Source organism: Bos javanicus, chromosome 6 (assembly GCF_032452875.1).
Source record: "Bos javanicus breed banteng chromosome 6, ARS-OSU_banteng_1.0, whole genome shotgun sequence".
Classification (NCBI taxonomy): Eukaryota; Metazoa; Chordata; class Mammalia; order Artiodactyla; family Bovidae; genus Bos; species Bos javanicus.
In genome coordinates, this window is record NC_083873.1 from 87,058,919 (window position 1) to 87,084,841 (window position 25,923).

A 25,923-nucleotide genomic window follows, 5' to 3' on the forward strand; every position below is an offset into this window, starting at 1 on the left:
AACATAGTGGTTTAGATAGGATGGGAATAGCAATGGAGGTGATGAGAAGAGACAGGATCTTTGGAGGTAATTGGCTGACCTGTTAGATGTAGGATGTGAGAGGAAGAGAAGAGTTGTTTGGATGGTCCAAAGTTTTTGGCCTAAGCAATAGGGGAAAAAAAATCGCCGTTAATGAAGATGGAGAAAACTGCTGAAAGAGCAGTTTTAGGGCTTTGGTGCTCAGTGTGTGGAAGGCTGAGAATGCGTCCTCTCCTAAGTAAAGAAGCAACGTTTCTCCGGTACTTGGTAGTGATTTCAGTCGGGCAGGTCTTTCCCCTAGAAGGGCCAGAGGTGCGGGCCTTATGGAATTTCTACCAAGAAATGGCAGATTGGGTTCATTTGCTAGCCTCTGCTTCCCTCTTCCTATTTATGGGGCCGGGGGCTGAGGTGAGGAGAAACACTGACTTTTTAATAGCCATTACCCTCTTTTGGAGCAATTTCTAGGATATCAGAGTTGTCAAAAAATTGGACTTGCTAAATGAGGATTGGGAGGGTGATAAAGAAGAGAGAACTCCTTTTTTGCCGTTGCAGTGACATCTGGTCTTCAGTGATTCACAACCTACTGGACCAGAGCAGTTGTAACATCTTGATATTAAACCTGCTTCACAATGACCATCACTTGCCAGACCATCCCAAATTGCCTGTGTCAAAACTTAACTCGCACAAACTAAAGAAATGGGTGTTTCTTCCAATTTTGAGCCCCTGGAAAGAGCCTTTTTTTCTGCCAGGATTCCAGATACTTCCAACCAAAACGAGCTCTGCGTGGCAGTTTCATATTATTACTGGGCTTTTATTTCTTGTTTCTTGGAATTCAAGATTCCTTTCAAAGACCTCCTGACAGTAGATTATTGAGTTATTCCAGTGGTTTCTGCAGCCAAAGAGACTTTGTGGAACTTGAAATAACCCGAGTCAATGTATATTAGGAGAGTTTATGGTGTTGCAGGTGTTATGCTAAGCACTTTCATGGCTTATCCTATTTAATTCTTATAACAAACTGATGAAGTCATAGGGATTACTTTGGCTACATTTTGTGGTTGGAGTAATTAAAGCTAAGAAAGGATAAGTATTTACAACTAGGAAATAATGATGCTGGAGTTCCAAGCCAGACAATCTGATTATAAAAACTGTGTTTCTAACTGCTATACTATATGTTCCCCAAATTGATCCCTGCCATCTATTTGTGCTTGTATTATTGTATGTGATTGGTGTTAAGTTGCCCCTAAAGTCTCATAGCTGGCTCTCTGCTCCTCTGTGTGGACTTCTCCAGAAAGCTAGCCCAGTCCTCCAAGAGGGAAAGGAACTCCTGGTCAAAAGGGTCATCTTTGATCCTGCTGCTAGTGAGTCCTCAAGGCTCCTGCCACCCAGAGACAGTCAAGAATTGAGTATGACTCAGTCTTCATTGAAGGCAAAAGGAGAAAGGGGCGGCAGAGGATGAGATGGTTAGATAGCATGAACTTTAGCAAACTCTGGGAGAAAGTGGAGGACAGGGAAGCCTGGTGTGCTGCTGTCCGTGGGGTCGCAAAGAGTCGGATAAAACTGAGTGACTAAACAACTACAACATGTCCTTCACACCCACATTGCCAAGGAATTCCATTCTCCACTTTAGTTCCTCTTGAATACCTGCTTGCCATAGTCATACTGCTCTTTCAGAAGACCGTCTGTCCTAAGAACTGTGCAGCCACTAAGCCCCATCACTGATCTCTCTTCATCTAGCAGCATCAGAAAGCTGACTGCTCACCCTAAGATAATGTGACCACTGCTGAATCAATCCTGGCAGGCTTCCTTGAGTATGACTGACGGTGAGCTTCATGAAGACATGGATTGTATCTGTTTTGTTCACTGGTATCCCTGGCATCAAGCCAAGTATTAGGTTCAATTGGTCCTTCATTTTCATGGAAGCAGAAGTTGTGAATACAGAGAGCTGAATGTGCTAAGTAAATTTCTGTTGAATGATCAAACTATGTACCACCGTGAATACAAACCTTACTGGGAAACTCAGCTGTTTGTGCACCAGTAATGCTTGTAGGCCATTGTCAGTGCCACTAGTCACTGCAGAGGCCCTGACAATCAACTCAATGGTCCTAGGCTCCCCTGCTGAATCAGATATGGCCATTCTGCACCCACGCCATGGGAAAGACTTGAGTTTAACGCACATCCCACAAAGCCCAGCCCATGTCCTAGCCAGAGGCAGGTACTTAGGAAGTTTAAAGGCTGTAAGCTAATGGTAATCACAGTTAAGTAGTGGAGAGAGAGAGGCTCCACATACAGGAAATTTTAAGCACTAGCCTAGAGTGAAAAATACTTTCTTTGGCCAATTTAGTGAAGCCATCAGATTTCTGTCTTCCATCACTTTTTGTTTCTTTGAGGTCTTCAGTCCATTCATTAGTCTGAAACTGTAACCCCTTCCCTGCTAAGTTCTTGGAGTTTTCAGATTACCTTGTGGAAATTATCTTGCTCTGTACTCATCATTGTTGTTATTTAGTCACTTAGTCATGTCTAGCTCTTTGTTACCTCTTGGATTATAGCCCACCAGGGTCCTCTGTCCATGAGATTTTCCAGGCAAGAATGCTGGAGTGGGTTGCCATTTCCTTCTCCAGTGCATTTAGACAATACTACCTCCCAAATAGTAAAAAGAATTCTATGTCTCTGCAGATTTTTATAACATGTCTTGAAATTTCATCCATATCCAGCTCTCCTTTCTGTGACATACGGGAAGAGAGTACAGTACTTCAAGGATATATTTTCTTTGATTCCCTTCCTTTGTCTAAACACACACATACAACACACACACCTGCTTGGTGCAATTAGATTATTTCTGGCCAGATAAGAAAGTTATGCAAAAGCAACTTAAAAAAAATAATCTCCCTGCAGTATGACACCTCCTTTAATTTGTTGATGAAGCTGTTACTAGAAACTGTTAGCAAATAACAGAATTCTTCATTCACTTCAGAGACATATATATATATATATATATATATATATGTCATATATATATGACATACGTATATCCAATGCTTAAAGGTTCCTGTTTCTTTTTTCTCTTCCCAGGCAAGAAAGCTCATCAGTGACTTTGCCATTATCTTGTCCATTCTCATCTTTTGTGTAATAGATGCTCTAGTAGGTGTGGACACTCCGAAACTAATTGTGCCAAGTGAGTTCAAGGTAGGTGAATTTCAGTCTTTTGGTCATTCCCTGATTTTGTTTCTTTTCCCTTATTCTATTTTGTCTTATCTCCGAGTTAGTTTTGTATAGTTACCCATTTCTTTATGTTATAAATGGTCTCTTGGTACATTTATAACCAATGTACATTTTATCTATTTTTTCACTAAAATTAAATGCCTGACTAGAACTAAATGCAAGGTTCACATTATACTGATTTTGATTGAAAATATACAATTATAAAATCTGTTTTATCTAGAGTATTTAAAATATCCCAAACATTTTAAAACAACTTGTAACCTTGATGCATATAATAGTTCTAGGATGTAATGTAACTATCATCATCCTGATTTTGTGAAGTTGAGATTGAAGCTTATAAAAATTAAACTATCCAAGGTTATACTACTAATTCAGTGCTGTTTTCCTGCTACCAAACAACTTGCTATAACACACATGTTTCTATACAAAGAAGATGTGAGAATTATTCATTTTATAAACTTGTTGGTATGTGAAGACCTAATGGGTAAAATTTACATTTCAGCCATTCTTGAATATCCCTGTCTAAATTTTCCATTTTAAGTCTTTCACTTATTTTCTAGAACACCCCTAATGTTTCTCTTCATCCCTGATAACCATATATTGGCTAAGAAAAATTAAACTAACAGCAGTTTTAGCTTCATGACTACCTAATGAGAAAGGAATATCAGTGTTATAGCAAACAAATTTTTTTTTTTTGCATTTTCTCTGCCATTAGCAAAGATAAGTTCTCATTTATTCAGTTATTTAAGTCAGCATTTATTGAATGTTTGCTTTAAGTCAAGCCTTGTACTAGGGATTTGAAATACATTGAAGGGCAAGACAGAGTTCCTTTCTTTCTAAGCTCACAGCCTGGTAAATGTAGTAAAACGTGTATAGGTTCAGTGATGGGGTTATGAGCCAAGCGAAACAGAAATATCTTTAGGAGAAGTGAGGATTTCTCAATAGTAAATGTGGAGAAAATAATTCATAGATAGGATTCTATTTTAGTTTATTTGTATTGTTTAAAATTTGGAAAAGAATAGGAAAATATGAAAATAAGAAATACTTAATATAACTTTAAATATTTGCAGCTTTTAATGTATTAATTATGAAACCATTTCAATTTGGCAGTAGTAGACATAACTTCAGTGCAGTTGCTAAAACTTATGGACAAAATTCAAGGTCACTTTGTAGTTTCTTGCCTCCCTCATTACTGAATATTGCATTTGGGTTTTTCTTATGGCTGTCCCTTAAATCACTTTCTTCCCTCCTGAGTCTTATCTTAGATCATCCTGATCATGCAAAATGACATTTACTTCTTTTCCATCACCCTATATTCTTAGTTTTCCTTCATTTAAAACATTGCCTAAAAAATAACCTCCTTTAGGAACTTTTTGGTGAATAATCTTTGTCTAACCTATCAGTAAAACTGTTTCTGTTTTTTTAACACGTTGACCCTCCAAATACAAAACTGTCGTCCCCACTTATTTTTCATCATGGAGTACGTATTAATATTGTTTCAAATAATGTCTTCTCTCTCCTTCAAGCCAACGAGTCCAAACCGAGGTTGGTTTGTTGCACCGTTTGGTGGAAACCCCTGGTGGGTGTACCTTGCAGCTGCCATACCTGCTTTGTTGGTCACCATCCTGATTTTCATGGACCAGCAAATCACAGCTGTGATTGTAAACAGGAAGGAACACAAACTCAAGGTAATGTTCGTAACTACAGCTATCATTGCCTTCTCCGTTCTTTGTAAGTACTGCTTAAAAATACCGATTACTTCAAAAGCAAGATAGTTTAATTGGCATGTTATTTAAGACTTGACAGAGTCGTAGATCACCCTGTGTGGACACATGTCCTCAGTGTACTACTTTTGGAAGACCTTATTTAATCCTGGAAAAGATTGTTTCTAATCATGTTTTCTTCACCACTGGAGAGGGCAGCATTAACTGTTTACCACTAAGCCACTGTTATCCTTCTGATTTTAACTTGGTAACTGTCCTTAATGAAGGCAAAGACAAATGCTTTTTCTAAAAAACTCTTGAAATAAAAGTGTGGGTTTTCTTTAACCTTTGCCAGAGTTAATTGGTCAAAATAGTCACAGTGTCATCCTCCATTCAAGGAGGTGCGGATGGACTCTGCTGTTTGATGGAGGGATAGTACTGTTACCTTGCAGGACAATATGTGGCAAAGAAGATGTTGATTGCTTAGATGCTTGATGGATATAGTGTTCATACTTTATATCCATCGATATATTTTTGAGGGGGTGGTGGTAAGACTAATTCATGGAAGGCCAGGATAACTTTACACTGTGTTTAGGCTTAAAGTTTTCCAAACTGCAAAGGTAATGGGAATGCCAGCCCCAAACTCAGTTGTAGTTTTATGGTTAGGAATATTTTTAGAGATTTTTTGTAACGGCATTATATCTAGTGGCAAGGCAAAAAATAGTATGTATCTTCACTGTCTTTCTCTCTGGGGGGGTGTTTTGTTTTTTTTCCTAGTTGACCAAATGGCTATACTGTGTTTAGAGTATCCTAGTTTTATTTCAGGGGATGTCTCCCATCTATATACCCTTCCCCTCATGTGTCCCTAGGATTGGTGTTCAGTCCCTAGGATTCAGTCATTCTAACTCATGCCTGAGCCCCCCAAAGATTAGCCCAGTGTTATAGGGCAGGCTCAGGCTCTTGGGTTTACTGATGTGGTAGATTTATTCTTTCTTGCTGCCATTATTTTTTGTTTCCAGTATTTCTCTTACTTTCTGACAGATAGACCATGATTTCTATGAGACATTTTCTGTATTTTGCTGAGCATTTTTAGATGTTCTATACTCGGAGGCATTTTGGTCTTTGTTTAGTTTGAAAGGCTGGAAATGGATGTTGACTAATATATTTTATTCCTAAAATATTTGGAAACATCTTCTTACTTTTCAGATCTAGTTGGTCAGATTTGGTATGTATCCTTGAAGGCAAATGCCTATTCTTTTGCCCATTAAGTTTCCTTACTAATAAATGCAGAATTTTGAATTTAGCAAGTTTAGGGTAGATAAAATATTGAAATTTTATTCTTCTATTCCCTGTAGAAAGCATTGGAAAATCAAGGCATATTAGGATTTACCTCTTAAAATAGGAGCTGAATATATTTTAAAAATGTTTTCATTGCCATTGGAATTGCTTTTTTGAAATCTTTCCTTTGAATGACAATAGTTCTAGAATAAGTGCCAGTGTTTTGACACAAATCTAAAGATACCAGTGGGACCATGATCATGAATTGAAGGCTTCTCACTCTGGATATTGTTTTGTTCAGATTTTGTTTGGAAAGAGGCTGTGGAATGTGAAAATTGAAAATTCTGTCTAAAAGGATACAGAGCCCTGACTGCTATGAAATTGATTCGAAAGAGAAACCTGAAACAGTGAGGGAGATGGAGGCATTGCGATGTGAAAAGCAGCATGTTCGGGGGTGGTGTTTGCTTTGGCTCTGAGTCCAGTGGCCCTGGCTGGCTGAGCGCTCTGTTTGGAATGGGACCCACCTTTCCATTGTGCAGATCAGCTCTGTACTGATGAGGAACACCAAGGCACTTGGCTTTTTGTGGCCATCATTTTGCTTAGTTATGTTCCACATTATTCCTGCAGTGCACTCAAAAGCAAACGAGCTTCAGCAAGGTCATAACTTCTTCAGGGATTTTTCCCTGAGTCATTGGCAGAAGCAGAAAGAGTTTGAGCTTCAGACCTCAAAGCAAGGCATACTCCTCAGAAGGAAAGTGATCTTAAGTGTAAAGATAGGACGTGGGAGGGAAAATCATTTGGAATCAGTATCCAGAGATAGGTATTAGATCATTGTAGCAATACATTTTCTCTGATATACTCTATGGTAAAACCTTTAATTTGACTGTGTTTTCTTGAATAACTACAAAAGGTGCCCTGTTTTACCTTTTTCCTTTCTATTCCTTCTCTCATACCTTAGACTCAGTCCTTTAATCTCATGTCTAGACTATTCTAATGGTTTAACCATGAGTTAATGACCAATCTCCTTTGTGTCATTTCAAACCCTGGAACTTTTTTAAAAAACTTTGTTCTCATATGTCAGTACTATAGTTCTAAACATTTATGCACTTTATTTCCTCTAAACCTTTCCCCCTTGAAGAATGTCCATTTGCCCTAGCTTGGGATTTAAGTGATATGATCTCACCCGAAATTTAAAATGATTCTGCATACTATACAATGTACTGGTCAGATGAATTACTGGCATCAAATCTGCCAGTTTCTTCTGCTGGTTATTCAAACTTTCCTCTCCGCTGCTCAATGATTACCACCTATCAAAATCATCTCCATCCTTGTAAAAACTTGTCAGTGAAATCTTCACTCATAATGTAATTTCTATTACATGATGTAATCATATATGCAATATGTAATTTCTATTACACCTGTTTTTGCTCTTATTATATTTGTACTACTCTGTGCATTGGTCTTCCCTGGTTTGTCAGTGATAAAGAATCTGCCTGCAATGCAGGAGATGCAGGTTTGATCCCTGGGTTGGGAAGATTCCCTGGAAGAGGAAATGGCAACCCATTCCAGTATTCTTGCCTGGGACATCCAATGGACAGAGGAGCCTGGCGGGCTACAGTCCACGGGGTCATTAAGAGTCAGACACTGCTGAGAAACTGAACACACACATGCACGCTATACATTGGTCACATAATATCTTGTGCAGTAGTTTTTTAGTATAATTTCCTTTTTTTTTCTGAGCCAAAACATTTTCAAGGCAAGGACCATGTTTTAGTCCTTTTTCCAGCTCTCATGTGGCCCATCACACTGATTTCCATAAGGTAGATATACTAAACACTGAAGAATTTTGTTATCTGGGGCCGCATGGTCCTCAGAGTTGTTGTACTCAATGTGTAAGGTGGGTAATAACCGAGACCCTTCTAACCCATCTCTGGTTCTCATAGGGAATGTGAGAACTTTAATATTAGTCAAAGCCCTGTTTAGATGTCATCACTGCAGGAAGATTTTGTAGGTTCACACTAGATACACTTAAACATTCTGTACTCTTGGGTGTCTTTTTCAGACCTCTTTGAATCTCGGTTTAGAATACATTAGAATTTATGTACAAATCTGTGTCCCTTCCCTTGGTGGGAAGAACTGTGTCATGGTTCTCAGTGTCCTCATAAACCACCTTGCTCTCTGAATCCAGAGCGGCTTTTAGCATGAATGTTTATTCTGCATCTTTTCATGTGTGTGTACTGCCCCTGACCCCTTTGTTATCATCTCTGTACCAAATACACTGTTGGGCTTGTCATTTCCCCTCAGAGATTTCTTATTTCTGTGGATTTACTCCTGAATGACTGGTGTTCTCTGTTTGCAAAGTACATATAGTATCAAAAGGAAGTGAAAGTTTCAATGCCTATCCTTGTACTTAAAATATTCTCCAGGTTAAGAAAGCAGAACATCCTTTGGGTTCATATCCATGAAGATAAAGACTTTTATACACTTTAGAGGACAGACTTAACCTTTTTTGAGCTTACTGAGTCCTTGCTATGTATAAAACACTTGCATTAGATATTAAAGATTAAAAATTGTTCTCAGTCATGGTCTCTACCCTGAAGGAGTTTCATGGATTTCCCCTCTTCACTACTCATATCCACCGCTAGGCTGAAATTGACCTTGTATTTGTATCTTGCACAAACAATAAGTTCTTTTCTTCCACCTCTGGCTTCAACTAATAATCTATAAACCTTTCAAGTGGAGGTATTCTGTCTTCTTGTTTTTATCTAACATAAGATCTAGCATAGGTGTCCAATGAATGTTTATTTAAAAAATAGTTTTCTAAGCAAAGATATGAGCAGATGCAAAGGCCCTGGGGTGAGGAAGAGCTTGGTGTGTTGGGAAACAAGTAATAAACTAGTGTGACTAGAACCTCTGGGAATTAGTGTTTCAAGATAAAGTCAGTAGGAGTGGGGCCAAATTACCATTGAACAAACACTCTCAAATTCAGCATTATTGTCTTTCTGAACAATTCTTTGTTGGTCGTGACCATCTTGTGTATCGTAGGCTATTTAGCAGCATCTCTGGCCTCTATTCACTGGATGCCAGTCGCACTCTTTCTCCCAAGTTGTTGTGACCAAAATATATCTCCAGACACCTGTCTCCTGGTAGGCAAAATGGTTATGGTAAGAAACACTGATATAGAACACTGATGTAAGAAACACTAATATAGAAGAATTGTACAGTGCTTAGGTGTTAGAATCTAAGTGAAACAAGAAGCCACTAAGGGAAGGACCATACAGTGACTGAGATTTTAAAGAGATTACTCTATGAGGAGAGTGAACTCTCAGGGACAAGTATAAAGCAGAGGTTTCTATGGCTAGAGCTGTATTGAGGGTCGAGGGTTGCTGAGTGAATGTGAAGGAAGCCAGGAATATGAAGAAGGCAGTGGCACTAGGGATGAGGGGTAAGGAGAAGATGACACATGGCATTTTACAAAAATGCTTCCCATTGCTCTTATAATTAAAACTTCCAAAGTCTTTAACAAAACATGAAAGTTCTTAACTCTTTTAGCCTTATTTTATACCTTTCCCATCTCCTTCTAAGCACCAACTCAATTTTCTCAAAATGGCAGCCCGTTTGCCTGTTGTTTTCCCCCTGATTCCCTATATCTTGTCTTCCAGCTGGTTATGGTTCATGTTTTAGGGCTCAACTTAGATACCACCTCCCATGTAAACCATCCCTGACTTTAAGCTGAGTTGAATAAAGGTGCTCCCCCTCTCATGGCATCGCAACCTCACCCTTACTATAGACCTTTAGCACTGTGGTATTGAGAATGCCTGTTGATTTTGCCAACTCTTTTATTACTCTATAAACCATTTGAGGACAAGGACTGTGTATTAGCTGTAATTATATTTCTAGGATCTAGTAGAGTGCCACTGAACAGATGCATTAACATGCATTCATTTATCCAATGAACATTAATCTAGTGTCCACTCTGTGGTGGGCTCTGTGTCACGTGCTAGAGTTTCAGTAGTAGAGAAAACTTTGCATATGGTTCCTGTCCTCATGGATCTTCTTGTCCCTGAGGGAGAGATGTGTCATTCCAATAATCAATCACATTGTAGCATTGCAGATAAGTATGAAAGACAGGGGAGGGTGCTTGAAGAGTCTGTAAGAGAGGGTTTGATCCAGTCCAGAGGTACTGAGAGTTCCAAGGTAGCAGCACTTACACTGAGATCTCACATGTCATCAGTAGGATTAGCTGAGCGAGCCTGGGTAGTAAGAGGAACACAGGAGGGCACAGGACTCATTATGTAGGAACAGGCTTTACAGAGCCGGTAACCTGCTGAGAATGAATGACTTAAATAATTGAGTGTGGCTGCAGTGAAAGAAGGAGGGTTGGGCCTGGAGAGAGAACAATGTGGAAACAAACCAGGTAGGGCCTTCGGGTCAAGTTGATGATTTTCCCTTCCTTTTAAGAGCATCAGGTACTCTCACCTGGTTGAGGGAAAAGAAGACTTTTTGAAGGGGGTGATGTCAAGAGGCAGGGTAATTATGTATCTATAATTACTTTGTCCCAGAACTTTTATTTGTTCTGGTGGTTTTGCAGTTACCTTTGTATTCTACTTTCTACAGTTCTCATTCCACCCTCTTTAGTATTATGTGGTTCCTTTTTGCTCGTCTCTTGGATATCTAGTTCAGACTTGTTTTACTTGAAATAGTTTAAGAAACCATGGAGGGACTTCCCTGGTGGTTCAGTGGTTGAGAATCCACCTGTTGAGATTCCTGGTGTGATCCCTGATCTGGGAAGATGCCACATGCCGAGGGGCAGCTAAGCCCATGTGCCACAGCCACTGAGCCCACACTCTAGAGCCCAGGCCACTCAATAAGATAAGCCACTGCAATGAGAAGCCCATGTACTCCAACTCAAGAGTTAGCCCCTGCATGTCACAACTAGAGAAAGCCCATGCAAAGCAATGAAGACCCAGCACAGCCAAAAATAAATAATTTTCTTTCTTTAAAAAAAAGGTTAAGAAGCTGGCTTGATTTAAAAGGAGAGAGAGAGAAAGCATGGGGTAGCTCACCTCCATGACTTTTTCTGCAACCACTATTCATTTGACCCGGTGTGCACATCCTTAGGTTATTACAGTTTCCATGGTGACAAGATATTCTGCCCATCAATTACCATGTTGGTACTCCTAATATAGTCTTGAGTGATTTAGTCTAAATAAAACTTGTAGCTATGTGATATTTCCACATGTTTTCCACCTTCCCCTTACCCCAACAAAAGGTTCACATTTATGCCAATCAGCAAGTAAGTTTTAATTTTTTGTATTGCTAACTAAGAGTTTATATTTTCCACTCAAAAGAATGTACACATTCTACTTGTCATTCACTTTTAATAAACGTCAGTTGAGCATTGACTATACATCATGTTCTCTGCTTAGGTATTCAGGATGCAGTCCAGTTCCTCATGTTACTTATAGTCAAATGTCAAAGACAAATAAACACACCTACAATTTCAAAACAGCATGATGAATGCCATGATAGAGGAAAGCATAAATTAACAGGGAACCATTTAAGTCTTAAGAATGAGTAGGACTGAGCCAAGGGAAGAATATAGACTTTTCTAGGGAGGGATGTCAAAGACGCCAAAGGCATCAGTAAGACATATTTGAGGAATTGGTTGAAAGTGGCTGTAAGATCCAAGTAGGAGAGAGGTCAAAGATGAGGCTGATGATGTGAACAGAAGCCAGATTGTGAATGGCCAACACACCCACAGGCAGAAGTCAGCAAATCCTCTATGTTCCACCTCAATATAAAGCCAGAATGCACCCAGCTTTTACTCTGTTCACTGGTGCCCCCCTGATTCTAACCATGACAGTCGCTTGCACGGGTCATGGCAGCAGCCTCTTCATGCTTACTGTTCTCTTCTGTCTGCTCCTAATACAGCAGCCATGGCATTTAGAACGTAAGCAAGTCATGTCATTCTTTGCTTTAAAACACTACAGTGGCTTCCCGCAGTATTCAGCCTCCAAATCCAATTTCAGTTCTCCTTAGTGCTTTCCACTGTTTTAGATACTGTATAGATTACTTGTTTATGTTGTTTACTGGTGTCTCCTTTGATAGAATGGAAACTCCACTAGTGCAGGAATTTTTATCTGGTTTATTTGCAAATATGTCACCAACACCTAAGCCTGTGTCTGTTCATAAGTTGGCAGTCAGAGTTTGTTGACAGAGTGAATGACTGAGACCCCCAGATGTAGCATATATTCACCTCATTAGTCACTACCTTGCCCTCCTCTCCCCTACCTTAAACTATTCCCAGTTCAAACCCTTATGCTTTGTACTGCAATGAACTGGTTTTATGAATATATATTACCCTATTTGTCTCTCAAGGAGGCTTTCATTCTTAGCTAAACCTGGACAAAGTAAAAATATGCTTTTCTTTCTTGGGTCAGTTACCCTTCCCTGTGATGAGTTCTCTGAGAACATTAGACCCATGGGTGCAAGCCAGGGGTAAAATCTTGGCATTTCGGTGAGAAGAGAGTAGTGTTCGGAATAATGTAACAGGATCTGAATGATAGCAGTCACCGGGTTCCCAGTGTAAAGCCCACTCTCATTTTTTACAGTCAGCCTCTCCATTCCCTCAGGTTGCTCACACACTGGCTTTTGGTGCTGCTGCTCCCATGCTGTGAAAATGGACTGCTCTGTTTTCTCAGGCTCCATAGGGGGGTTAGGCATTTGCTTTCTTCACAAACAGAGCAGAGAAATATAATCATAGAATAACATCGTGGACACATTTAACAATATTTATTTAGTGAGTAAAAGAGCTAGACCTTTTGTTACATCGTCTGCTCTTCCAGTCAGTAAATGTTATTGTGACTCTCCGGCAGTGTTTGAAATCAGCCTGTTCTTATTAAGGGGGTATAATTACCTTAAGTGTAATGTTTCATAGGTTGTTAAACCATTATTTTCTTGTACTATGAAAGGTGAGAAATCGTCTTTTATGTACTTTTTTGTCTTTATTTTTTAATTGAAGTATAGTTGATTTACAATGTTGTATTAGCTTTAAGTGTTCAGCAGTGATTCAGTTTTTCATATTATATATTTTAAAATATATATATACATATATATACAAATTTTTTTCTTTTTAAGATTCATTATTTGTGCTATATAGTCAGCCACTGTTGGTTATCTACTTTATATATATTACTGTGTTTATGTTAATCCCAAACTCCTAATTCCCAACTCCCATTTTTCCTTTGGTATCCATAAATTTGTCTTCTGTGTCTGCGAGTCTATTTTTGTCATGTAAATAAGTTGTTATATCATTTTTTTTAGATTCCACATAAAGTGCCAAGGTTGCTTTTCTTAAGGTTGCTTTCGGATCTCTAGTCTACATGTGCTGAGTACTCTCTGAGTGAACAGCATACTGCTAAATAGTCAAGCAAAGAATGCATTGCATCTGTTTCTAAGGAGCTTATTGTGCTTATGTTAAAAACCAGTATCACTATTGCTGCTATCATCATTTATTGAGCTCCTACTCTATAACCATCACTACCATTTACGCTCCCACAAGAAACTTTGTCTCAGTTACTTTATTAGAGGATCTCAGTAGCTCTTCAAGGTAGTTGTACATTTCTATTGTTCCAATTATGTGATTGGATGCAGAAAGGATAATTAACAATAAACAAGCAAGCTCAAGGATGTATATCATGTGACAGCTTTGCATTTAATTATTGAGGGATAGCATGAGGAAGATGAAGCCTCATTCAAGGAGCTCACCTTTCGGTAGATACGTATTCCAAGCAGAGTGCATTGGTTACTTTTGGTAATCTTAACTCCTATCTGGATTGTTACCTCTTGCTGCAGAAAGGAGCTGGATATCACCTGGATCTCTTTTGGGTGGCCATCCTCATGGTGGTGTGCTCCTTCATGGCCCTTCCGTGGTATGTGGCTGCTACTGTCATCTCCATCGCTCACATCGACAGTTTGAAGATGGAAACAGAGACTTCTGCACCTGGAGAACAGCCCAAGTTCCTAGGAGTGAGGTATGTTAAATCAGAAAAAAAAAATGGCTCTACAAACCATGCCATTCACACATTTATGTGTCAGGCAGGAGATGGGCCAATGTGGAGGAGAAAGGACTGGTGATGAATGATTTATTCTGGACTTGCTATTCTAGAAAGGACTAAGTTTTCATTTGAAAGAGAGTCTTCAACAATTTCTTGAGTTCACTTCTCAAGTTACATACATTTCCTTTGATTAGCAAAGGGCTAAAGGGTGCAGAGTAAAAACTCAAACAGGTCATTCAGTTCTTCAACACGCAGGTAATTTTGGAGCTGTGGTGTGTACTATATCACAATCATAACTAAAGGCTAAGGCCTTTCATTTTTCAGCTCTGTTGAGACTTTCTAAAACTCTTGAGTCTGCTTATGACTTTCAAGATTCTATGAAAGGAAAGGAATTCTTATTTTCCACTTAATTTTCTGTCTCATAAGCACTGAGAAACCTTGACCTCCAGCTGTTCAATCTGGGTAGCCATGAAGGGCTTTTATGAGACCTTTATACTCTACTGTGTATTTTTCACAATGGACTCTGCTCCTAAGTGCTCGAGTGACTAGCTCACATGACCGGGCCAGCTGTTCCCACGCCACAACAGTGGGTGATTCTTTTTTGGGAGCTGGGGGAGGGGGTTGTTGTATGGGAATCATATTTGTTAAAAATTACTTTTGTTGTTGGTTGATTTGGAAATGAGACTGATGGGATTTATTGCATTTGGGAAATTCCCTGAGCTGATGTTAATTAGAATGTGGGGCAATGTAATAACTGTCTCCTGTGAAGGAAGGTGTAATTATATAATGGTACAACTTGTTTTAAAAATAAGGGTTTCATATAGGTCAGTAACTGACCAAGAGCAAGCAATTTTTAAACCCTGATTCTAAAAAGACAAAGGATTTAGCAGAATTACTTTTTTCCCTTGATGAATTCAGATCACACACTGCACTAGTTTTAAGAGAATTTTATAGTTCTATTGAGCCTATAAGCTGTCCTTGAGGTGTTAATTGCATATGATATCCACACATTTGTGAAATATCGATTTGGTCAATGTAGAGTCTTTTTTTTTTTTTTTGAAGGTGAAAAGACAAGAGCATGTTTATGAAAACAAGAGGTAGATTGGTAATCTTTTGATTTGGTTTCAGGGAACAAAGAGTCACTGGAACCCTTGTGTTTATTCTGACTGGTCTGTCAGTCTTTATGGCTCCCATCTTGAAGGTAAATATATAAAATACTCGCCTTGTCCTCCTTCTCAGAATACTGACAGATAACTGGGTATGTGAAGAGTAGAATTCTCCAGGAAGTATCAGCGAGTTTCTTACCACATGCATAACACACTGAATGAAGCAGGGATCAGGTAGAATGAAGACTTTAAAACCTTTCATCTTGATCTCCTCACTCCTTCATTCCTTCTATTATTATTATTGTAATAGTTTGGTTGAACCATATTAAATTACCACTATTCAAATTTTTTGACCTATGGCTAGGGCAGTTTCATATAGTTCACTTACTACCTGAACTCCACTCCCAACATTTTTCACTCTCCTGGTCTCTCTGCATCTTTTCCTCCCATCACTTCCCATTTACTTGTCTTTAAATCATACCCTCCCTTCCCACATTAGACTCCTGGATAACATGAATGACTCAGGATGATTATTTTGTAATTGTTCTCTTATTCTTAATGATTGCTGACTGTTTCTGTTTTCTTCAAATCACAAGGCCTAATGTCCACAAAGAGAGACTGAAATTACTGATTTATAACTGGAAAACTTTAGAAATGAACTTTTGAGGAATAAAAATGATAGGTTATTTAGAAAGTTAGGGTCAATATGCAGGTTTGATTGATGGGGTGAATGTCTCTTTAACAGATAAATATAAACTGTATGTGGAGTGGAGATGGTACTTAAAAGCCTATTTAGAAGTGGAGATGGTATAAATATATATATATATATATATATATTACATGAAGTTTCCTGTTTTCTTTTGTGACACAAATGTTTTATTCTTTTTTGTTATAGAAACAGTACTTGCCAGTGATTGATAATTTGTATCTTATGCTTGGCATTACAGTACAAAGCATGAATCACCTATGGACCTAATAATAGCTGTCAATAACCACTGTTAGCAGTATCCTTCCAAATTTTTCTCTGAAAATTTTTGTTTGCTTTTAAACAATTCTAATTTTTAAAAAAGTTTTTTAAATGCTTATTTAATTATACAAGTAATGAAACAGTGCATTCTTGCAAAGAATTCAAACAATACAGAAGTACAGGGAAAGGCAAAACTTCATTTCTTTCAAGTTCACACATTTATATGACAATTGCCAACTAGATGAATTCGTGGAACGTAGAAATATGATCTCAAAGCTAGGACTGACTTAGCTGCTGCTAAGTTGCTTCAGTCATGTCCGATTCTGTGCTACCCCACAGACGGCAGCCCACCAGGCCCCGCCGTCCCTGGGATTCTCCAGGCAAGAACACTGGAGTGGGTTGCCATTTCCCTCTCCAATGCATGAAAGTGAAAAGTGAAATGAAGTAGCTCAGTCGTGTCCTACTCTTAGCAACCCCATGGACTGCATGCAGCCTACCAGGCTCCTGCATCCATGGGATTCTCCAGGCAAGAGTACTGGAGTGGGTTGCCAGGACTGACTTTACCTTCAGAATAATTAGATTAATGCATACAATATGCACAAAACAGTTTGTAAACAGTAAAATACTTAAGTTTTCCTCTTTTGCCTTTTATTTCCACAATATCAGTTAACTCGTGTAATTAATTTTTGACTAGAATGATGAAGGAATATATATCTCATGTACTGTGTGGGGAAGTAAAAGTAACTGCAGGGAATTTGTTTCTGGTTACATAACAGAGGACCGTAAAAAAGGGCAGGTCTTATGTTCTGTGGGGACAGAGGGAAATCTATTGTCACTTTGCCAGTGCAGAGCAAGTTGTGGGGGAGATTTGAGTTGTTGTGAGTTTCATAGCATCAAATTCTCTGCTGAAGTGCTGTGTGTCCTCTGTCGCCCCATAGACCCCAGCACATCAGCCGGTGGAAAGTCTAATGACAGTTTTTTCCCACATGGCCAATGGACATGGTCATGTGGACAGGTCAGCTCTTAGATCACTGAAGCCTCAAGTTGTGGAAGGCTCTACTAGGAACTTGCCCCTGGAACCCCTGAAGGTGGACTCGCATCATATGACACATCTGCAGAGTTTCTTTTCTAGGATCTGTTAGTACGTAGCCACTAGTGAAAATAAGTCAAAATGTTCCCGTCAGTTCCTATGTACTCATCACCACCCACTCTTTTTTCTTTTATTTTTATATAATTTCTTTTCATGAATGCAGTATAAAATCCTAACTCAAAAAAGTCAGATGTGTTTAAATTTTTTTGTTTGTTATAGCAGATTGGCTTTATCTTGGAGAATCTGTCAACTGAGTAATCATGCCTGATTCCAAAGGGACACAGAGAACAAACAGTGTATAAACTGCTATTTTTAGGAAGAAATGCAGGGTCTCTTCCTAACTCTTTTCTCATCCAAATATGGCTACAGAGACGTTAAAGCTGAAAGAACTTTATTTCTTCATTTTATGCTGATTCTTTTTGCTCCTGATTTGTAAAACATGTTACTGTCTACAGGAACAGATTACAATGCAGAGAAAGGAGTGATATAGGTATAAGGGATCACTGAGCATAAGCTTGCTTTTCCTTTGACCTTCCTTAAGTACTCATGTTCTGGCTCCCCCTCATTCGGGTACTAGTATCCATCAGATAAGATCAGATCAGATCAGTCACTCAGTCGTGTCTGACTCTTTGCGACCCCATGAATCGCAGCACGCCAGTCCTCCCTGTCCATCACCAACTTCCGGAGTTCACTCAGACTCACATCCATCGAGTCAGTGATGCCATCCAGCCATCTCATCCTCTGTCGTCCCCTTCTCCTCCTGCCCCCAATCCCTCCCAGCATCAGAGTCTTTTCCAATGAGTCAACTCTTCAAATGAGGTAGCCAAAGTACTGGAGTTTCAGCTTTAGCATCATTCTTTCCAAAGAAATCCCAGGGCTGATCTCCTTCAGAATGGACTGGTTGGATCTCCTTGCAGTCCAAGGGACTCTCAAGAGTCTTCTCCAACACCACAGTTCAAAAGCATCAATTCTTCAGCACTCAGCCTTCTTCACAGTCCAACTGTCACATCCATACATGACCACAGGAAAAACCATAGCTTTGACTAGACGAACCTTTGTTGGCAAAGTAATGTCTCTGCTTTTGAATATGCTATCTAGGTTGGTCATAACTTTCCTTCCAAGGAGTAAGCATCTTTTAATTTCATGGCTGCACTCACCATCTGTAGTGATTTTGGAGCCCAGAAAAATAAAGTCTGACACTGTTTCCACTGTTTCCCCATCTATTTCCCATGAAGTGGTGGGACTGGATTGCCATGATCTTCGTTTCCTGAATGTTGAGCTTTAAGCCAACTTTTTCACTCTCCACTTTCACTTTCATCAAGAGGCTTTTGAGTTCCTCTTCACTTTGCCATAAGGGTGGTGTCATCTGCATATCTGAGGTTATTGATATTTCTCCTGGCAATCTTGATTCCAGCTTGTGTTTCTTCCAGTCCAGCGTTTCTCATGATGTACTCTGCATATAAGTTAAATAAACAGGGTGGCAATTGTGGCTATTTCCACCTGGCAACTTTGGGTCAATACAAAGGAGTCAATATGAGAATCAGTGAAAAATGAAAAAAGGAGTTCAACAATCATTTGTGCCAGGCAAAATTTTGCCAAGATCTGGGAAATGAAATTGTCTTGTTAATATAGTTTCCAACATATTGTAGGAAATGTAGATTTAAAAACAAGGGTTCAATAGTCTAGCATTGACTATTGCAATTCATTACTTCAGTTAGTGAGGCTGTTCCTTACTTCAGGAACCACATCTGAACAGGTCAGCCAGTTTCAGATCTGGTGCCCTTAGCACTGAAGTTTGCTAAGGTGCATGCATTTCACTACAGGAACCTTGTTAGCTCATTTGAAAAGTCAACACAGGAAGAAACGGATGTTGAGAGTAGTTTAACTGAAACCTAAGTTATGACTGAGAAAAGTCAAGATTAACAATTAACCTCAGAAGTCACTTAGAAAGTGGTATTAGCACCTAACTTGGAGGAGGGAATGTGACTATGTGTCTGTATAACCATGTGTTTTAACGAAACACATGACAACTTTAAGGAATGGTTTTACTTCAAAGAGCTGCCTTTGAAAGGCAGATCAAATGAATGAAACAGAAACATGTGAGTTTTAAAAATTTCCTCCCAACTTTCCTCCCAACTCCCAGGATCCCTCACAGGTTTGGTGACCTCCGATGATGCTAGCTGTATTTTCTGCCATGCATTAAATAGTCTGGGTAGTCGTTCCCCATGCCTATGTAGGCAGACTTACTGTGAACATTGATTACTTTGAAGCTGATGACTTCTGTTTTGATCTCTTTGCCAAACTCTGTCTTTTTACAGAGAAGAATGCAATGCAGGGAATCATAATGTACTAGCTTTAAGTTCTGGAGGACACCCCTTGACCTTGGCCAGCAACCAGTGGTACATGCTTCACATCTCACCACTGGTTCAGTACAGAAGTGCTTAGAAGCAGGAATAACCGACTTCCCAGGCTGGCTAGACAGTTTAGATCTGTGTTTCTGCAGCGGAAATACTGCCTGTTAAGCTAGTGTTCTGTATGGGGAGACGCAGGGAGACCAAAGAGCAGGAAGAAGATGAAAGGCAGCTTCTGCAGCTTACTTTTTCCATTCTTCTGACAAGCCTAAAGCAATAAAGATCAAGAAAAGTTCACTGCTATTTCTATTGCCTTTGCTTGAATTAGTTTATCTTTAACATGAGGAGTGACCAGAATTTATCCTTCAGATTTGTTCAGTGATCTAGGATGTGGAGGAGAGCATTTAAATTGTATTTGACAAACATTTGTTGAGCTCCTGCTATATGCTGTACACTCTGCTCAGTAACAGGGAAACAAGGAGAAGTGATAATGTAGATGATGATAAAGATGATTGTATTCATAGCTCTCATTTATTGAACTTGGACTTGGACTAAGGACTCTGCATAGACTTTTTATATTTAGTTCTCCAATAACACCTACCAAAATTATACTTACTTAGGATTTTTTTTAATCTTAAAAAAGGTTTTAATTGAATTTATTCACCAAGCATATAATACACAGTTACTATGTTGTTAACATCTCAATTTTTTTTTAATTTTGTATTGGTGAATAGCCATTTAACAAAAAATGTTGTGATTGATTCAGGCAAACAGTAAAGGGATTCAGCCAAATATAGACATGCATCCGTTCTCTCCCAAACTCTCCTCCCATCGAGGCTGCCACATAACATTGAGCAGAGTTCCATGTGCTACACAGTAGGTCCATGTTGGTTATCCATTTTAAATATAGAGTGTGTACATATCCATCCAAAATTCCCTAACTATCCCTTCCTGAATCAACTTTATAGTTAAGAAAAATTATGAGTAACTTGCCAGGTCACAAAGTCCTTGAATTGTTCGAGCCAAGATTTGAACTCAGGCAGTTCTGAGTCCAAAGCCTGATCTCATAACCACGGGGTGTACCACCTTTGAGATAAAACAGTATTTGCCCTCAAAGAACAATTCACTTTCATTTTCCTTGAGATGATCTTCCCCAGCTTCTCTGACCCAATATCTAATTCTCTCAAGTATAGAGAAAGATAGCCTTTTTACAAACTTCTTCATCATAGCTTGCTCCACAATTTCAGTGATTACGGACCAGATTGCAAGTCTGCAGCTTCCTTACGTTGATTTTTAAGGCTTAAGGGTGTAAGGATATTGTTTTAATAACATGTTCCTGAAGACAGTTGTTAGTGTTGAAAAAGCAATATTGTAAAACTTCGATAAAACCAAGTCTCGTATTCTGACCTTTGTAGCCCTTCTTCTGTCCTAAACTCCTGCCATGTCAGGCCCACCACAGAGGAGCCAAAGAAACCTCTGCTTTGCACTTGTAGGCTTCTCGACCTGCCACTAAAAGCCCTCTTGATAATGATTTCAGTACTACGTTCGTCGAGGAGGGCATGGCAACCCACTCCAGTATGTCTGCCTGGAGAATCCCCATGGACAGAGGTACTTGGCAAGCTACAGACCATGGGGTCACAAAGAGTTGGACACAACTGAGCAACTAAGCACAGCACAGCACAGCATTCATCAGATATCTATATGAGCCAGACCCTGAACTAAATATCTGTGCTATGCAATCTTTGTTATGGGGCTTCCCTGGTGGCTCAGCAGTAAAGAATCTCCCTGCCAAAGAAGGAGAGGTGGATTCAATCCTTGGATCAGGAAGATCCCTTGGGAAGGAAGCTCCAATATTCTTGCCTGGGAAATCCCATGAGCAGAGGAGCCTGGTGGGCTACAGTCCATGGGTCTCACAAAGGGTTGGACACGACTGAGTGACTAAACAACAGCAAATCTTTATCATAAGCACTATATGGATGAGAATACTGAAGAATGGGGAAGTTAATCATTTTCTCTGGGTTGCACAATGGCAAGTACCAGAATTGTAACCCAGGTCTGTCTAACCTCTATGCCCATGCTCTCATAAAGATCTCATTCTCGTTTTTATACACACACACACTGACTATGATTCTGCTGGGAGACCTCATTCTTGTACTGAAATCTGTGCTGTGGACAACTGCAAACCCTGCCTTCCTTTTTTTAAAATTGCATTTACCTTTATTACATTTTTTTTTCTTATGGGGATAATCTAACAGTATCAAAATCAAAGGGAAGAATATGTCACCAGAATTTGAAAACATTGGTAACATTGTCTGAATATGTTAATATTGATCTCATCTCTGTTTCATTATTCTACCTAGTGATAGGATCAAGCATTTAATTTTTTTTCATTTTTAATGTTTATTGAAAGCATTGTAGAATAATATTTATCTACAATTATGCTTTTTGGCATTCTGGGCACGATTGCTTATTTGTATGATTTTTGGCATAATTTTATCATTTCTTGATATACTTCTTCATATGCCTGTGAATTTAGTATACCTTGTGTTCTATGTTTTAATTTCTCTTGTCTTGCTTTATAATAGTGTCTCCCTGATATTACTATGTATATCATAGTAGTTAAAATGGGATCCTATCTTTTTAAAGCACATTCTTCTTTTCCTTTCTTGGGAAATTTCTATTGTGATTAATATTATATTGTGATGAATTTTTAAGGATTGACCTTCTGCTATGACTCATAAATCAAATCCAATAAAAAAATTTCCTCTAACCCAGTAATTCTGTTATGTTTCATCAGAATTTCCAAACTGAAAGATTTTTACTGACACACCACACTATCATAAGAAAATGATGGATTTAATAAGACATTTGTATCACATTGAACTTAGCTAAAAATCAAATTAATAGCCTTCTTCATATGTACTATTTTCACCACAGAATAATTTTTAAAAAACATGATCATCTCTAAAGCTATTTTCCTCCTCATACCATGTTCTGAGTTAATGCTACCTTCTGATTTCATCTTGTGATTAATTTGGCAATATGTGTCATCATCAGTTCAGAGAGAACAGACCTAGGCTCAAGGCACAAATTGCCTTCACTCTGGCATTAGAGCCACGTTCAAGAAAATGCTTAGCTAAGCTTAGGTGACAGGTGGGGATAAGGTCCAAGATTATCTTTGTGATTACTTTCTTTTAAGCCAGATTAAAAAATAACTATGGCAGGATTTCTAACAAGTTTCCCATGAACTATATACTTCTTTTCTCTCCTTCCACCTTTCATTTCTTCCCAAGAAATTAGAAATGACATGATAAGAAATCATCATATATTGCGGAAGAATAGAAGTGGTCTTGTCTGTGGAAGATATTTTAAAAATTAAGAAATAAGTCAAAACAAAACAATAAGTCAAAAAATAAAAAGAGGTGATAATATATATACAAATAACTGATTCACTTTGCTGTATAGCAGAAACTAGCACAATATTGTAAAACAACTATACGCCAATAAAATTTAATTTAAAAAAACAAGTCAAAAATATGAAAGGGTCTTTTCCTTAGTTTCATTTTGTTTTTAAATAAATTTGTATGGAAGCATCATAAGGAATGGAAACACACACATTCTAAAGAAAATGAAAACAACGTCCAGACTCAAGTGTCTGGAACATGATGCATTCACCTCTGTGGTGACTGTTGGATATTACAGTATGAAGGCTTCACTGCCACTCACTCTGCCCTTCCCACCACCTTCAACTTTCGAAGTCATTTAGTTTTCTGAGTTCAAGATCAGATTAGCTATGTTAAAATTGTTGGTCTTTTTTAGAAGAGGCACATAATGTTTTCATGCTGCTGCCAAGTTGCTTCAGTTGTGTCTGACTCTGTGCGACCCCAGAGACGGCAGCCCAACAGGCTCCCCCGTCCCTGGGATTCTCCAGGCAAGAACACTGGAGTGGGTTGCCATTTCCTTCTCCAATGCATGAAAGTGAAAAGTGAAGGTGAAGTCGCTCAGTCGTGTCCCGTGTCCGACTCTTCGCGACCCCATGGACTGCAGCCTACCAGGCTCCTCCATCCATGGGAGTTTCCAGGCAAGAGTACTGGAGTGGGGTGCCATTGCCTTCTCCGAATGTTTTCATAAATCAGTATATTTACTCTATAATAAATTTACATTTTTATAGCTAATCAATAACAGTTGGCAGTTATGACTTATTTTGGAATCTATCCTATTTCTCTAGTAGTCTCCAAAGGGTCTCAGATACAGAACTGTTTGAGGTAATCACAAGGAAAGGCTGATAAACGTTTTGCTTCAATTTCTTAATACATGTGATAGTTCTTTAAAAATTACTCTAAAGTCATACTGTTTTCTGGCTACAATAGCCTCCTTTGTGCAGATTTGGTAAGACTGGACTTAATTGATTGTGGTTTTAGTATTTGAGCTTTGAGAACTCCTGAACTTGAACTTCTTTTCAAAATCCAAGCTTGAGAACCCTTTTTTGTTGTTCGGATAGAAGACTTCCCAGAAACAGTCATCCCTGATTTGATTTGTTTCACAGTGCTAGGAACATTTCAAAGGTTTAGGAATAGACAAAAGTTACAAACATATTGGAACTTCCCTTACATTACTGTATAAATTCTTGCTAACTGATGCATGAAAATGTATTAATTCATTATTAAAGGATGTGTATTAATCTGTGTATGTGATTAATTGCTTCCAGATGCTCCATGCTCCTTTCAAGCAGCATTCTCATTAGTTAGTCCTTTTAATATTCCCAAGAAGAAGAAGGGGGACAGTAGTTTGATGTTTACTTAATTGAAAGAGGCATATATACACTGAGCTGATATTTGGTGTATAAATACTGTAATTTTCACTTGGTGAAAATTATTTAGAGAAAAGTCAGTAGACTGTCTAGTTGGGCAGAAATTTGGTCTCAGGAGTGGGGCAACCCTCTGCCTTTCTTTCTGCTGCACAGTTCATGCAAACATCTGATTTACATGGTCATTCCTTTTAAGGGGAAAGGGAGACAGACTTTTTCTCCATTAAAAAAGTCATTTTAAGGTCATGCATGCTAATTGTTTTTAAAAAGTGCAAACAAGCATCAGATGCAATATGAAAGTCTCCTTCACCCTCCTTTATTTCTTTCTAGTACAAAGTGTTTAGAAGTTTGTCAATGATGAGGAAAGCACACTGATTAGTGGTCACTGTGTTACTAAGTCTTATCTTTTACTGTTATTATTATTGTTGTTTATTTTTGTTTTTAAACTTTCTTCCATTTTTCCCATCCTAGTTTATTCCCATGCCTGTACTCTATGGTGTGTTCCTGTATATGGGGGTAGCATCTCTTAATGGTGTGCAGGTAAGTTTTCCATAGCAATCTAAACACAGTTAACGTTTTCTTGTAGTAGTATAAACAGTCCAGTAATAGATCATTGGAAAAAAGTGCTAATCCTTAACTGCTAAATTTTTAAAATGCATTTATTTTCTACTTTCTCCACCATTCACCTGTGTTTCTGATTTAATTAACAAAAGTAAATTTGTTAACAAATGTTGTCATGTATACTCATCCTTGAAATAAGCTGTTAAAGGCCCTTTGACTAGGAAAGTAAGAAATCTCTCTGTGATCTCCCTCCCTCCCTCTTTCCTTCTTCCCTCCCTCCTTTCCTTCCTTCTTTCCTGAGAAGGAAGTCTAACCTTTGAATGTGCTTGAGGAACTATTTATCCATTTGCCTTTACCCTGTACTAAGAGCAACCTATTCTTACTTGATTTGCTTTTCATGTGGCTGAGATCACAGATCAAGAGTTTTGCACCAATAAAAGAATCAAGTCAACATGGTTAATGTGCGACTTTTGTCAGAAATTTCGGTTTGTCACATCTTGGGTAAAACTGGCCCCCCTTTTTAAAAAGTCATTAAGGAAAATTTTGTAAGGGACTTCGTCTTTCAATTGAGGTTTACTTTAATTGGCACCAGAAAACTGGAAGTACTTCTGCTTTCTGGCACCTTGTTAACTGTAGCCTTATTTAGCACTTAGTGATGTTTTCATGGAAAAGACTGCATGTCCTGTGAGCATCGTAAGAATTTATTTAAACCCCTTTATAATAATCCTTGTTTTCATTTATTGGATTTAGATTAATTTGAATT

General features: G+C 38.6%; 1 protein-coding gene across 3 annotated transcripts in view; it reads left to right on the forward strand.

Moving 5' to 3' along the window:
* SLC4A4 (solute carrier family 4 member 4) overlaps nt 1–25,923 on the forward strand; it is a 362,767-nt gene that overhangs the window by 320,345 nt on the left and 16,499 nt on the right. For all 3 annotated transcript variants that reach the window (XM_061420424.1, XM_061420421.1, XM_061420422.1), the window contains exons 17-21: nt 3,088–3,201; nt 4,764–4,925; nt 14,076–14,254; nt 15,407–15,479; nt 25,071–25,139. In XM_061420424.1, coding sequence (XP_061276408.1) covers nt 3,088–3,201; nt 4,764–4,925; nt 14,076–14,254; nt 15,407–15,479; nt 25,071–25,139 — 597 coding nt within the window. The remainder of the gene's footprint in view (nt 1–3,087; nt 3,202–4,763; nt 4,926–14,075; nt 14,255–15,406; nt 15,480–25,070; nt 25,140–25,923) is intronic.